Consider the following 16,818-nt stretch of genomic DNA (forward strand, 5'->3'; position numbering starts at 1 on the left):
CACGTTCACGACGTGTATAATACAGGTGCGCGATCCTAGCGTGAGTGGTCAGGGTTGAGTGAGTGCCGCGCAGAGCTGTGTGTGGGTGTGCGCGTACGTAATTAAACATGCCTACTACGCGGACCCGCGGGGGAGGAGAATCCTGGAGCGACGGCTCTCACCCCATGGGTGAAGAACGCAGCAGCGGTTCGCCTAGCAGCGAGGGGGCGAGTAATGAGGTTAACCCGGCCGTTAGGGGTACCGAGGGAGGGATCTCGGGGGCTAGCGACCCCCACACAAATTCCAATCAATCCTTTTCTCACGCAGGCCCCCATCATCGAGGTTCATGCGGCGGTGTCCATCACAAAGGCCCGTCGTGGGAAGCTGTGCATGGCTCCTCGCGCGCCTCCCCTCTCCCAATTATTTATACTAATAGCCTTATCCTTTAACTCCCCTAACAATGGTGCCTGCGCGCTCAAGCGTAATTATCCCAACCCTCCATGACTATGCGCAACAGCTCCTGCGGTCCCGCTATTCGTGCTGTCCCGTCCCTCCCCTGCTTGCCCCGTCGACCCGTGGGGGTGTGTGTGGGGGGAAAATGCACCTCAACCGCGGTGGCCGAATGCCCCATGCCGCGACCACACCATATTACGGCTGGTCGCAGCGCCGCGGCGCAACGTAGCACGGGGGAGGTCGTCCAATTCCCTGATCGCCGGAAACCGTGAGAGTTAACCCCGATAAGGGTTTCTCGGATAAAAACCGGTCGGCCAGGTGACCTCCCCTCGGAGCTCTATGGGGGGGGGGGGGGGGGAATGCGTGCGGGTGTGTTCGTGTGAGGTGAGGTGAGGGGGACGCGGGGTTGGCTCCGTTGCTTGGTGGTGGCGAAGTCGGGGGTTTGGGCGCCTGCCGAACGGCTTCGTGGCGGCGGCATCACAACAGCAATGTTGAGCTCAATGCCGATGGCTGCTGCTGCTGGCCACCAGAGCGCCTCGGGAGGGAGTTCGCGTCGTTTTGCTGTTGAGACGACGCTGGTTTTACATTTCGGCCCAGTGGGTTGCATGTCCGCAGTCGCACTCCTTGTGGGCTGTCTTCGATGTTCCATTTCTGAAGATGAGGGCATCTACCTGGTGTTGCGTCCTTCCCCCCGCACATCCGATTAGCACGGTTGGCTACGTACGGGGCGAAAGAAGTTTAACACGTTAATGTTCTGATGCGGTTGAAGGTCACAGTCTCGTTTTTTTTTTATTTTATTCGCGTATTTCGTTTAAGACCGTCAAATACCTCGATTTGCATTATTTAATACGGACCCCGAATTCGTTCTCTGCATTGTTGATGTCGTCTTTGTTTTCTTGTCGCTGTGCTCACGGCACGACGCATCTCACGTGTATTGTTATTACCGGGCAACTGGCTAAATGGGATTATCCGTGGAACAAAATACATTTCGAGGAATGTGAATGCCAGGAGGTGCGATGCGTGTCGATACAGCACGAATGGATACCAGGTGAAACTATCACTGTGAATTGTTACCAATGACATTCGGTTACATAGTTTATCGTCTAACCAGGACACATATCCAAGTGCTTGCCCATACAGTTCGCCAGCATCGGCTCAAGCGAATCGGACTGCTGATGAGACACTTAATGTTGAAACGGGTCCAGTTTTGCTTGTAATTGAACAAAAGCTTTTGAAATTATGCACTCCCAGGATGCAGTGAGGCTGATGGATGTGTAAAAATATACTTTGAGTTTGAGGGACAGATTTATGAAGGAGACTACGCAACATTTCCTGCTTTTTGCGAAGGTGGCGAGCTGGCTCCGAGACGAGATGTAGCCAACACACACGCCCAGATCACCGATGTTTAATTGTAAATAGAAACAGGATACGATATATACAAAGACATCATGATTTTGAAATATCACGGCATTTTCCAGTTTTACCAAAACAAAAGCCAACACAGGATTGGGGATTCTCTTGCGACATCTCGTCCAGAAGCAACAAACTCAGAAATGAACTCGGCCCCGCTCGGTGGAGCGAGGCGGCCACTCGGGACCAACAAAGTTCTCGTAGTTTCTGAATGGCCCCCAATGGCCCCGTGCAACCACTTGGGTTGCCACCAGCCCCTGTTGAACTCTCATCAGATATACTGCCGTGTAGACAGACCGAGGCTGACTGAGAAACGTGTTCAGATTTAGTCTGTCGTGGAAAAAGTGGTGACCCGAACCCGCAGCCCAAGTGTCGCAAAGGACACGCGCACAGGACGCGGAGTCGGAGTCGAGACGCGGCGCGCTTTGGTACCCCCACCTACAAGCTCAACGTGTTTATTTCAACCACCGATTTGAAGGCAGATTCGGTACATAAAACAGAATAGTATTACGTAATAGTTTAGTTTATATGGTGAGAAAACCCTAATAACTGAAAATAAATGCAAGTGCTACGGTTTTATTTTTAAACGCAGGAAGTGGTGTTCACTTTACCGACCCTAGGATGATGGGCTGAGTCAACCGCCCACAACTTGCTGACCTCGTCAAGGACGATAAACCATCACACGAACTCCAGTCATTCTCGCAGCAGCTTTTGGATGACCATCGAACAAAGACGGTCACTGCATCACGTGCTTTCAGATGCGGTTCTGCAGCCGTCTGGAACGCTCTTCATTGCAATATTAGGAAGCCACTAGATTTAGCACTTTTAAATCTAGATTGAATACTAATTTCTTTAAAATTCTTTTTGTCTTGTTGTCCTTCCCTCGCACATCCGATGAGCACTTGTCTACATACGGTGCGAAAGAAGTTCAACATACAGTACATACAATAACCAGGATTTGAACTCGCAACCTTCCAATTTCAATTGGCTCGCTCTGCCGCTGCACCCAGGCCCAACTCAGCACTGTCAAAGTTGTAATCGATTCAAGTTGACACACGTTTCTTGAATCGAGCAGACAGCTGCTGCTGCTGTCTGGCCTGGCGACACCGTGGGGGGGTTCCCACCGCGGCCTCCTCCTCGCTGCTGCCAGTTCTCTGTTAACATCGCAGACTCGTGCAGTGGCTTCCAATGCACGATTACATTTCTCATTCCATTCCATTTCCATTGTGTATACAGATTAAACATACATATGATAGGAAGAAAATGCACTAAACCCTACACTATAGCATTTATTACAAAGTAAAATGTTCACGGCACGCAAAACAGACTTATTGATACAAGTTCAACAGAAAATCACTTTACATCGCCCGGGAGACGACCGTTTGCCAAATATGAGCGGTGCAACTCCCAACATGCACAACGGCCACCCCGCGCCGAGTTCCACCCGCACTACCCACCACCACCCGGTACACAACTCCTCGTGTCTGAGCAACAACCACCTGCCAAGACTACCACCGGGCCTGTCCGGCAGCAGAGAACCCAACCGATCCGAGACCACTCCTTGCAACGAGTCCCGTGAGAGCAAACGCAGGATGTTCCTGCACGTGGGGGGATATACACCAGCACTATTCAATGTAAGCTTCTTCAAACTAAATTGTTCCGAGCCAAATTTCGCTACAGGAAATGTATTTAATTAAATATAGATTCACGTTTTTGCAGTTTTAAACGCGGTTTTACACCAACTTATGTTGGTTGTTTGACACCAATGTATATTGGTTGTTTTACACCAACTTGTGTTTGGTTGTTTTGGCACTGATTTCTATTTGCTTCATTGCTGTCCTCTTTATTGTGATTTTGGTGACCCACGGTCACTCTTGAAAATTACACTCATCGTTGTCTCTTGAATTCTCACCTGGTTAAGCAAAATAAACGGTTTACTCTCCAAGGGCACATGTGGCGCAGTTGTGCTTCGTGCCACATCAGGGCTCAAGGAGCATGGGGACTTCCTCCTGGACACTGACGCTCACAAAGCCCAACAAGAAACGCTCCTGTCAGGACAGTTAATCTGCAAATGTACGATCCACAGCATCACGCTGAGAGGAATCACGCTGCAATGATGAAGGGTTAGGGGTCTGCAGCGCGGCAGGGTAGTGGCACAGTGGTAACACTTGCCTAATACCAATAATTTATTGGGTCGATTCCCGACTTGGGCGCCTATGTGGAGTTTGTATGTTTTCTCCCCATGTTCTGCATGGGTTTCCTTCGGGTTCTGCGATTTCCTCCCGCAGCTAAAAAAAACAGTAACTGATATTGCCCGAATATCCCAATTCTGAAGTATTCAGGAGTTATGGTAAAGTTTACAAATTAAATATATAAAGCGTTCTCTGTACATTACATCATGTGGCAATGAGAGGAGTGAGGGGATAGTGATAGCGAAGGGCTACAGCGTCGATGGTCGGCTCTACTACTGCGGCATCACGAACCCAATTTGTGCCGGGCCAGAGCGGGGCGGCAGGGGAGGAGGCTGGGAACCTATGTTCCACTGCCCAGGCCGAGGAGGGGGATTGGGAGCCCTGTGCAGGATGGGCCCCCAACCCCCTGGTTGCTGGGGGGCTCCGTAGCCCGGACCCTGGTAGCTAAATGGGGCTGGCATGGAGGGCCCCTGGCCCCGGTGCTGGAGGGGCGGCAACGCTCGATTGGGGTCGAGGGCCTGGGCTGGCATGGAGGCGCCCTGGAAGTAGGGGTAGTGCATGGAGTTGGGCGCTGAGTTTTGGGGGCCGGGCTGTGGGTGCACAGGGCTGGATGTCCTCCCGGGCATGGGGGGCAGTGGAGCGGGCCTGGCGGGCAGTGCACACTCAGCGTGATGCCGTTGCTGCTGCTGCTGCATATGTTGCAGCTGCTGTATATGTTGCAGCTGCTGCTGCTGCTGCTGGTTCGCCTGTGGCTGCTGTTGCTGCTGCTTGGCGATGATCTCCTGCAGCTTCTCAATCTTGATACGGCGCATGTGAGCCAAGCGCCGCTTGTTCTGGTAGTCGTCCACAAACTCCTCCAGCGTCAGCTGCCCCTCCATAAAGTGTTCGGCCATTTTCTGCAATGGGGGAAAACCCAACTCAAATGACCGAGGACAAATATCGTTATTATTCCACTTGTTTACCCACAAGGCTTGAGTCCCAAGATTTTTGCAAGAAAGTCCTGCCAAGGTTTCACATAACATAATCGATGTTACTACTGTATGTAATCCAAATTGAGTAAATTGCAATTAATTTATCAGCATTGGGATGTTTGTCCAACAGCAATTACCTGTATTACGAATGATATTGGTTGCACTGTGTGGGTTTTATTAGCTATGGAAGGAAACCGGAGAATCCGGAGAAAACCCATACATACTTGGAGGGGGAGAACATACCAACTCAACACAGAAAGGGGCCCGAGTTGGGAATGAAACCCAGGCGCTTCTTACTGCGAGGCACGAGCGCCATCCTGCCGCCCAATAAAAATATTTACCCAAAAAGTCGTAAATAACTTTTGTGCTTCCACAGTGCACATGTGGACCTTTCCTTTAACTGCTAAAACCACAACCACTGCTATCAAACCCCATCTACACCAACAACAATCAGCAAATAACATCGCCCGCAATCACCACCAACAACCTCAGCCAAGTGATAACAGGCATTTGCGTCGCTGTGGATAATACAACTAAATAAATAAGCTGACAGCCTCCACACCTCTGTCCCTCCACGTCGGAAATACAAGTCTCGTGTGAAGTGACCCCACATAAGGGTACACAGCTGTGCCACACCCGGTACAACATGGACAGAAGCATCAATTGGCACCGAGGAGTCTGAGAGTGGTCAACTGGCACTGCTGCTCGCACTCCACACGCTGCCAGGGGGTTCAGTCGTGGAAAGCAGGAACTAGAGTTTCAAAGTAGCAGTCAATGCTGAGGCTGGCAATTTGTCGCAGGACAACTTCCACCCAGGATGTGAACTCACGTCATTCCCACTGCGAACCACTTACTACCGCTCAGCTGACACTATTGGAAATGAATAAGCAGCCAACATGCCCCATTCCTACATCTGTCCCTCCACATAAAAATACTCGTATTTTACACATCCCATGAGCTTCTGGAAGCGCATTATTTCTGCAGCACTGGTTCAAAACGTGCAATCTCTGGATCAGTTTTGACAATCAGTGTCTCAACAGTCAGGCTTGCTTAAACCAATTCTGGTGAAATTCCAGGTTCCCATAGGCAAGGACCGGTTTTGACATTCATTGTCTTACCAGGAGCGTTCAAAACATTGACGGTAAATGTGGAGAAATGGGACCGGCACCCACCTCTGTTTCGTCCTCGATCTTGGCACCCTCGGCCTGCAGCAGTGCCAGCAGGGTATCCACACCCTGCGAGTCCGCTCGGCTCTCTGCGCACACAGATAGCGCCATCGCCGAGCTCACATGTGGCCCCAACTCACACAGCCACTCACAACACACCACAGCCCTGACTCACACAGCCACTCACAACACACACGGCCCCAACTCACACAGCCAATCACAACACACCACAGCCCTGACTCACACAACCACTCACAACACACACAGCCCTGACTCACAGAGCCACTCACAACACACACACAGCCCCAACTCACACACAGCCACTCAACACACACAGCCCTGACTCACAGAGCCACTCACAACACACACACAGCCCCAACTCACAGAGCCACTCAACACACACAGCCCTGACTCAGACAGCCACTCACAACACACACACAGCCCCAACTCACAGAGCCACTCAACACACACAGTCCCAACTCAACCAGCCACTCACAACACACACAACCACTCACAACACACACAGCCCTGACTCACACAACCACTCACAACACACACAGCCCCAACTCACACAGCCACTCGACACACACGGCCCCAACTCACACAGCCACTCACAACACACACGGCACCAACTCACACAGCCACTCACAACACACAGAGCCACTCAACACACACAGCCCTGACTCACACAGCCACTCACAACACACACAGCCCCAACTCACACAGCCACTCAACACACACAGCCCCAACTCACACAGCGACTCACAACACACACGGCCCCGACTCACACAGCCACTCACAACACACACAGCCCCAACTCACACAACCACTCACAACACACACAGCCCTGACTCACACAGCCACTCAACACACACAGCCCCAACTCACACAGCCACTCAACACACACAGCCCTGACTCACACAGCCACTCAACACACACAGCCCTGACTCACACAACCACTCACAACACACACAGCCCTGACTCACACAGCCACTCAACACACACAGCCCTGACTCACACAACCACTCACAACACACACAGCCCCAACTCACACAGCCACTCAACACACACAGCCCCAACTCACACAGCCACTCAACACACACAGCCCCAACTCACACAGCCACTCAACACACACAGCCCCAACTCACACAGCCACGCAACACACACAGCCCTGACTCACACAGCCACTCACTCAAAACACACACGACCCTGACTCCCACAGCCACTGATTCACAACACACGTGGCGCCAACTCACACAGCCACTCACTCAAAACACACACGGCCCCGACTCACACAGCTACTCATCTCACGTGTGAATCATGTTTCATAACTACTTATTTACCCAAGAAACCACAATGAGTCTGAAAACTATTTTTCAGGAGGGTTCTGCTACAGGGAGTGTGAGAAGAGCAAGAGAGTGTGGAGAGAGGGGCAGGCAGTGTGGGGAGAGAGGCAGGGAGAGTGGGGAGAGGGGGAGATGTGTTATCAATGCCAGCCCGACTCACAATGATTAGCCATGAGAGTAGAACTCCGCTTACGTATGGCCCTATCGCCCATCTATCCTATTACGAGCAATCCCAATGGACCCGCGGAAACGGCCGCTATCTGCCCTGTGTGCAGCGACAGAAGTGTGCAGGAGGAAGTGTCGCATTGTCTGCACCCCTGCCGTACCGATCCTGGCAGCCTTCTCCGTGAAGGCTTCGTGTAGCGTCTTAAGCTGCTGGTACTTCTGCGCCAGGAGCAGTCGCCCCTCCTCCAGCTGCGGCTGCTGCTTCAGGTTCTCCTCGGCCAAGCTGCGGTTGCTGGCCAGGCACAGTTCCTTCTCCATCTGAATGTTTTCCAGCTGCGTGCGTGGCGCGTGTGGGCACAGATGCAGACACATTCAAAGTGAGCTCCTGAAGTGAGCGTTGAGGCACCGTTGCTCAGCTCCCGTTTACAGCCCTGCAAGAGCCAGTGATGGAAATTCCACATTCTTATGGAGCGACACAAAGCGGTAATCATCTTATTGTCAAAACATGTCCCACCAATCATATCATTCAGTCACACTTTCGCATCATCACTTCCCACCATCACACAAATGTTACACCATCATGCCCCAGTTACATTGTGTGGAGTTTTTTTTTAGCTATGGGAATAAAACGGAGAACCCAGAGAAAACTCTTGTAGAACAGGGGGAGGGGAACATACAAACTCCACACACGGGAATTGAACCCGGGTACTTCTAGCCGTCAGGCACGAGTGTCGCCACTGCGCCACCACCCTGCTGCTACCGATTGTGTTCCCCGACCATATGCACATGCGTCATTGAACACAGCAGCACTGTAAATACCATAGCCATGATACGTTTTCTGTGTACACAACAGCAGTTGTAAGCGTCTCAACGCAGCTGCGTCTTGCTTCACGTAACCGGTATCGGCAGAACATCTAAATTGCTTACATTTACTGAAAAGGGGTCACACACAGCTACAACATCGCTCACTACTGTGACAAACTTGGTAGAACCCTCCTGAAAACAAGTCTTGAGACTCAAGTGTAGATTTGCTGGGTAAACAATAATAAACGATATTAATATACAGTATGAATATACAGTATGAATATACAGTATGAATATACAATAATAAACAATATGAATATACAGTATGAATATACAGTATGGCACAGCATCTCGAACCGCTGCGCTACACAGCCCTGGGTCACGGCCACGGACCAAACCCACGACGCAACCCGTAGGGCAGATGACGATGTGTACAGTACTGTATGTGTGTACAGTACTGTATGTGTGTACAATACTGTATGTGTGTACAGTACTGTATGTGTGTACAGTAATGTATGTGTGTACAGTAATGTATGTGTGTACAGTACTGTATGTGTGTACAGTACTGTGTATACATACATCGCGGGGCAACAACGTAGATATGTTGAACTTCTAAAGAAAATATTTTTCAATTTAGATTTCAAGTGCGTACACAAACAGGGGCTGGACTGGCCAGTCGGGGTACTGGGCACGGCCCGGGGCCCCTGAGGCAACGGGGCCCCCGTAAAGGTGACTCATACAGGTGACACAGGTGACACGTGCAGGTGACACAGGTGACACGCCTGAGTGGAGGTGACACGCCTGAGTGGGGCTGTCAAGCGATTCTCGAGACGTCGATCAGTGGCTTCCTGACTGGATTCTCGTTTCCTGAGCCATGAAGTCGACGATTACATCCGATGGAGGGCGAGAATCCGATGCCCCGATTGGTGCGAACAATCCACGCGGTGGGCGCACACGGAAGTGGATGATGTCAGCGGCCCGCCCGCGCGAGAGGCCACAGGGGGGACCCCGCTGGGGCCTCAAGAGGGGAAAATCCACTGGGGGCCTTTGTGGTGTGAATTCAGATCTAATGAGAATTCCCATTTTTCCTCACTGAATGAGTCTCCCCATCACCCACCGAGGCTCGTCCTCACAGAGTCTCACGCTCCCTCACACTCCCACACCCCGTCTCACACTCCCTCACACCGTCTCACACTCCCACACACTCCCACACCCCGTCTCACACCCCGTCTCACACTCCCTCACACCGTCTCGCACTCCCACACACTCCCACACATTCCCTCACACTCCCACACACTCCCTCACACTCGTTCACACTCGTTCACACTCGTTCACACCGTCTCACACTCCCACACACTCCCACACACTCCTTCACACTCCCTCACACCGTCTCACACTCCCAAACACTCACACACACTCCCACACACTCCTTCACACTCCCACACACCCCGTCTCACACTCCCACACCCCGTCTCACACTCCCACACACTCCCTCACACTCCCACAAACCCCGTCTCACACTCCCACACACTCCCACACACTTCCTCACAATCCCTCACACTCCCACACACCCCGTCTCACGCTACCACACACTCCGTATCACACTCCCTCACACTCCCACACACTCCCACACACTCCATCACACTCCATCACACTCCATCACACTCCCTCACACTCCCACACACTCCCTCACACTCCCACACACCCCGTCTCACACTACCACACACTCCGTATCACACTCCCTCACACTCCCACACACTCCCTCACACTCCCACACACTCCCTCACACTCCCTCACACTCCCTCACACTCCCACACACTCCCTCACACTCCCTCACACTCACTCGTACTTCCTCACCCCGTCTCGTGAGTGCCTCACCCTCGCACTCCCCGCGCCTCACTTTGGGCCTCGCGGGACGCCGCGGTGCTCGCCCGCCCGCTCGCTCACCTCCTCCATGTCGCGCACCATGCTCTCCAGCTTGGCGTCATCCTCCAGCAGCTGCTGCAGCTCCTGGGTGCTCATCTGCCGCAGTTTGTCGCCGTGAGGCGGCCGCAGCGAGGCACAGGCGCCAGTGCGGCCGCTCCCCGGCTCCGCGAACCCCGTGGCCGCCATCATCGCCTTCTCCACAACAGCCGCGGTGACGTCACGAGGTCGTTGCGCCGTGACGTCACTGCATTCGAGTACCGCAGAGCTAATCCATGACGTCACCTCTATGACGTCACTCCACCACGACGCGTGCACGTCACGCGGATCCAGTACACGGGAATAAGAGGTTGCATGACGTAATAGCCCATGTGCCTTGCCCCCCTGGTGGCCAAAGCTACGAGTTGGGGCCCCCTTGACAACCACCATGAGATTTGTTTTGAACAGTTTTGGGGCCCCGCCTGACCGATTGGCGAACCCCCTGAGCTGATATCGTTACGCCACTGGATCCCGTCTTCCTTATAAAATAGAGCAAGTCAAGATCTGTAAGTATCTTGGGGTCATCTTTGATTCAAAACTGAATTTTAAAGATCACATTGATTATATTGGTAAAAAGACAAAAATAAAAATTGGTTTTCTGTTTCGACACAAGCACTGCTTCCCCCCTATGTTCCGTTTGGAATTGATAAAAGCTACCATACCTCCTCTACTTGATTACTGTGACATCGTGTATACATCAGCCCCCAGTACTGTACTGAAGAAGCTTGACTCAATGTATCACTCAGACTTAAGATTTGCATCGAACTGCCCATATAGAACCCACCACTGCGATCTCTACATTGGGTCAAACTTAACTTCTCTTAATGATCGACGGCTTGTGCATCAGATCTTATTTATTCACGATGTACTTACAAAAAAATCAGCAGACTACCTGCTGGATCTCCTCACTGTTTCAAAGAACAAATGTGACCCAAGGTCTTCGCTCATTTACCAGCTTCACATTCCCTATTGCCGTACAAACACTGTAGGAAGGGCCTTGTCTATTGATGCCCCCAGGGTCTGGAATGCTATCGCAATAAACTGCAACTTGGATCACTACCTGTGAGATCTTCACTCAAAACTGCTCTAGAGGAGCTGTACACCCCTAGCTGCCACTGCTATGCAGAGTGGCCTGAAATCAAATGCATCGCTCCGGATGGCCGCTGCAAAGTATGATCTTGAGTTTTGATTATAGTGTGCTGATCTGTAAAGGTGCATTGAAATAGTTTGATACTCCTGCTGATACTCCTGCTGTTATGGAGTGACTCATGCAGCCAGCTATGGCTGCAAAGTTTGGTCGTACATGTTATGTAATATTGTTTATTGTTACATTTGAATCACAGTTCCTGTGATCATTGTTACATTGTTTTTATAGCTTTATTTTCATGATTTCGAAAACGTATGGTTTAGCCATGTTTGTTTGTTGAAGTAAAGAGTTAGCCTGATAACTCTAATCTAAATTGTCTTATGGTTGTTATTGTTTGACTTGCATCCCATTGGGATTTTTGCACACAGCGTTGATATGCGGTGCTTTTTCTGGAAGACTTTGCTGTTTTTTCCTGGATTTTTCTGTTGCGCTTAGTCACTTTAAGATGTTCTTTGTTCATGTTTTTGTTTGTTGCGGTTGCACCCGAGTCAAGAGACGCATGGCTCACAGGGCGACACCTCATAAATGAAACTGAAAGACGTAAACTTCCTCAATCTCTCTCTACGTGTTAATAAACTCTCAGTGTAATCATCATGGTCTATACTCTTTGGTTCTTTCGGTAAAGTCACGTAGGTATAAAATAAAATAAATCACGTTTCGGGCGGAACACAATCGTCCGTCATCAGGTGGGACAAACACATCAGGTGGGACAACCACAGCAAGAAACAAGTCACATCAAGAAAGAAACAAGTGTTTCTTGCTGTGACGGACGCTTGTGTTGCGCCCGAAACGTCGTGATTTAATTTCTACCTACGTGACTTTACCGAAAGAACCAGAGTATGGATCCCCGCAGTCACGAAAAGTTCAAATCTAGAATCACCATGGTCTATCCACTGCTGGGTAAAGGTCAATGCGATGTTGTTGATGTAAGTGCAATTCCGGGCATCTCTCCATCCCTCTTTGCACACTTTTCAGTTTTGTAATTTCCGTGGGTCCAACATTGCAGGGAGTGCACTGAGTGAGTGATTGGCATCTGGGCGTGATCCCCTGAAGTGTCTTGGCAGTTTATGAAGTTTGTAGAGGTTAAGATGTTTAAATTGCCCTTACATTTAATCAACCAATTACCTAGTCGACACGTAGGCTTTAGCAGCCGGTGATGTCATGCTTCATACGGGAGGTGTATGGGTTGGGTTGGGATGGGCTGCCCGCCGAGCGTGAGCCTCACCGAGTCTCAACTCTTTCCCAGGAGGGTCCTACCAGGCTTCCGCAGTAGGGGGCGATGGTGCTGCTGCTGCCGCCGCCGCTGTATATCATCCCAATTGAGTAGCTTGCAGGTCATATTTCAGCATTGGGATGGGTTGACCACCCTTCTGCGCTCTTGCACAATGTGGGGGGGGGGGATTACTGAGGCAACGTACACTATGCATGCGCATTATGCGAGCCCTTTTAACTTGTCCTTCCTGTCTATTGTGTTTATTCAAATAACCCTATACCAACGGTAATCCCTTTTGAAGTACGCTGCCCTTTGTAGGCATGCATTTTAACAATGTATTATTTGATGATTCGCTTCCACGCAGCACTAAGGCGGTAGCTATCCGAACGGTTAAAGTTATTTTTATTTCTTTTACTTTCTATAGATTATCAAATTAGTCTTGGACAGGAGTATCTCGTTTTGCAAAAAAAACTTCAACGTTATCAAAATCAATTGAGTGTCCTTGTTGGCACGCATGTTCTGATACTGCTGACAGTTGCATTTGGGATAATTTAATATTTCTCTGATGTTCAATGGCGGAGCCAGGATTTTCAGGTAGGGGGGACAACCACTTCAGCAATGAAAAATGATAGGAGTTGTTAGTAAGGACTTGTCCCTTGTTTTTTATTCGACGCGTGTGTGATCGGCATCGCGCTCACTGAAGGTGTTTACCTTCAGGGAAGTCGCGTACTGTATACGCAACTGCGCACAATTCTGAGTCACTTATAACCGCTTTGCCGTTACTTATTGCCAATTATGGACTCAGACTATTGTCCTATCATCTCATAGAGTGCCTGGGACATAATAATATGCTCCACAGTGGCAGTGGGGGTCGCCGATTTATTACTAATAAACCCCAATGATCCAATTAAAATGAGGGATTTCGATCGGATGATTGGGGGGGCACGTGCCACCCCACCCCCACTGGCTCCGCCAATGCTGATGTTCTTTCAGTCTCATGCTGATCATTCGTCCCGTTTTCTCCACAAATCTGTCTGTCGCCTGATGAAGCTGGTTGTAATTACTGGCGAAACGTCGTACTCAGTTTGTAAATGTTGTAGCTTGGCTCTCCAACACACCGGTTAGTGCTGTACTATTTACGAATTAGCACGTTCTGTTTACGTGACAACCCTGACTAGTTGGCTGTGTCGGGTGGTGGCGAGTTTAACGACACATTTATATATTTACGCGATCTCACCCAAAAATCTAGTATGGATGATATTGGTCGTGAAAGCCTCCTACGTGTTAAACTGAGCATTGGGATGGTTACATTGCGCGTGTTCCCTTAACTACTGGAAGGACCCAGAGGAAGCCCATGGAGAACAGGGGTAGAACATACACACTCCACACACGCCTAACAGCACCACACACTCCTCACAGAATCGCCACTCCTAACAGCACCACGCGTGTGCGTGCGCCGCCACTATTCACAGCGGTTCATATTCCCACACCGCGATGAGGGAAAACGGCAGTGAGGCCAAGTGTCTGTGAGTGTGCTGTGTGAGTGTGCTGTGTGAGTGTGCTGTGTGAGTGTGCTGTGTGAGTGTGCTGTGTGAGTGTGCTGTGTGAGTGTGCTGTGTGAGTGTGCTGTGAGAGTGTGCTGTGTGAGTGTGCTGTGTGAGTGTGCTGTGTGAGTGTGAGGGCGAGTGTGCTGTGTGAGTGTGCTGTGTGAGTGTGCTGTGTGAGTGTGCTGTGTGAGTGTGCTGTGTGAGTGTGCTGTGTGAGTGTGCTGTGTGAGTGTGCTGTGTGAGTGTGCTGTGTGAGTGTGAGAGGGCGAGTGTGAGAGGGCGAGTGTGCTGTGTGAGTGTGCTGTGTGTGTGCTGTGTGAGTGTGAGAGGGCGAGTGTGCTGTGTGAGTGTGCTGTGTGAGTGTGCTGTGTGAGTGTGCTGTGTGAGTGTGCTGTGTGAGTGTGCTGTGAGAGTGTGCTGTGAGAGTGTGCTGTGTGAGTGTGCTGTGTGAGTGTGCTGTGTGAGTGTGCTGTGTGAGTGTGAGGGCGAGTGTGCTGTGCGAGTGTGCTGTGCGAGTGTGCTGTGCGAGTGTGCTGTGCGAGTGTGCTGTGTGAGTGTGCTGTGTGAGTGTGAGAGGGCGAGTGTGAGAGGGCGAGTGTGCTGTGTGAGTGTGCTGTGTGTGTGCTGTGTGAGTGTGAGAGGGCGAGTGTGCTGTGTGAGTGTGCTGTGTGAGTGTGCTGTGTGAGTGTGCTGTGTGAGTGTGCTGTGTGAGTGTGCTGTGAGAGTGTGCTGTGAGAGTGTGCTGTGAGAGTGTGCTGTGTGAGTGTGCTGTGTGAGTGTGCTGTGTGAGTGTGAGGGCGAGTGTGCTGTGTGAGTGTGCTGTGTGAGTGTGCTGTGTGAGTGTGCTGTGTGAGTGTGCTGTGTGAGTGTGCTGTGTGAGTGTGCTGTGTGAGTGTGCTGTGTGAGTGTGAGAGGGCGAGTGTGAGAGGGCGAGTGTGCTGTGTGAGTGTGCTGTGTGTGTGCTGTGTGAGTGTCAGAGGGCGAGTGTGTTGTGTGAGTGTGAGAGGACGAGTGTGCTGTGTGAGTGGTGATGAAGTGGTTAGAGTGCTGCGCTATGAAGCCACCTATCCGAGTTCGATTCCCCCTCACGGTCAACACCAGTGACGATTATCTATAGCAGTACTGGGCCTCCCCTGGGTCGACTCGACCTCAAATGAGTACCTGGTGTGATGTGTAAAACATCGCCACTGGGGAGACAAATGTGGCCGGGTGTGGTGCTGGCCACCCACCCCGTCGTGTGTCTTGCCGGCCTTTAAGGCGACAGGGTGTGTGAGGGGCTGCGAGTGGATCTCTGAGAGAGACTGAGAGCATCAGTGAACATGGGCTGCTGCAGGGTGATTCGCTTTCATCGCGCCACCCTACATCGACATGCGCCACCCAGGTCCATGTATGTGTGTACATTGAACTTATTTCGCACCGTACGTAGCCAACCGTGTCCCACAGCGATCTGATTACACCGCCCTGTAAGGGCTACAATGTTATTCCCACAGCGTGATATCATTATCATTTGTTCTAATGGATCGTTTAGGTCTTTAAACATTTTTCACCTGGGAAATATCTGGAAACAGAACGCCTCAATTGCACAATTGCCACTGCAAGCACACTATGACGCGCGCACAAGCACCGTTCTGCTGCCCTAGTTCTATAAATATAACGCGACAGGTTTTGCTGCCAGTATCACGACTCATAACTGATGTTTGTATTCGGGTTCCATTGTGTGGCCGAACCCAAGAGTCAATAAAATATCTTAAAATATAATATGCATGTTTCTGAAATGTTTATTGAAATTGACCTGCAACCAATGTAAAAATGGTGCATTATCGTTGTTATACTTATTTACCCAGGAAAGCCTCAACTCTTTTTCAGGAGGGTCCTGCCAAGGGTTTCACAGTAGGGGGCAATGTTGCTGCTGTGTGGTCCCTATTGGGGTATGTGGCGAGTCACAGTTGCATTGCACTGTCTGTGTTTTTATTGCAATGGGAGGAAACCGGTGGAAACTGGGGACAACATACTGTGCTAATCCACGCAGAAAGGCGCCCGAGTCGGGAGTCGAACCCAGGAGGTTCATGCGGTGAGGCGCGAACGTCACCTCTGTGCCGCCGCCGCCCCCACATTGCCACTCATATCAACGACGAAGCGGTCTGGTTATAAAACGCGTAAACTCGAGTATAAACTGCCGATTCACGGTGGTCACTGTTCACGTTTGAAGGGGCCTGGTCGCCAAGTAACTGGCTGTGTGCGTATCAACGCTTCACTGCGCTCGCCTTGTGGTGGAAAATTAACGCGCGTGTCCCAACACCGCAAATTGGCAGCCATTTGTCTGCAGTCTGAATTCAGCACCATGGTTAACACGAGCGTCGCCACCTTCTCCACGATGGACCAAACGTGGACAATGTTTCTAAGTTAGCCTTAGTCTATCTGAAATGAGCAATGTATCGAGTAAGAGTTCAACATGAAGCCACC

At 50.8% G+C, this 16,818-nt stretch overlaps 1 protein-coding gene across 1 annotated transcript; it reads right to left on the reverse strand.

The window, feature by feature from the left end:
* Positions 1-4,106: 4,106 nt before the first annotated feature.
* On the reverse strand, positions 4,107-10,670 carry LOC144729985 (uncharacterized). Its single transcript, XM_078610408.1, has 4 exons — positions 10,434-10,670; positions 7,844-8,015; positions 6,178-6,260; positions 4,107-4,930 (listed from the first exon to the last, which is right to left on the reverse strand). The coding sequence occupies exons 1-4, from the start codon at positions 10,599-10,601 to the stop codon at positions 4,307-4,309; spliced, it is 1,047 nt and encodes a 348-aa protein (XP_078466534.1). The 5' UTR covers positions 10,602-10,670; the 3' UTR covers positions 4,107-4,306.
* Between the last annotated feature and the right edge of the window lie 6,148 nt (positions 10,671-16,818).

The sequence above is a fragment of the Lampetra planeri genome, chromosome 34 (assembly GCF_965212315.1).
Source record: "Lampetra planeri chromosome 34, kcLamPlan1.2.h2, whole genome shotgun sequence".
Classification (NCBI taxonomy): Eukaryota; Metazoa; Chordata; class Hyperoartia; order Petromyzontiformes; family Petromyzontidae; genus Lampetra; species Lampetra planeri.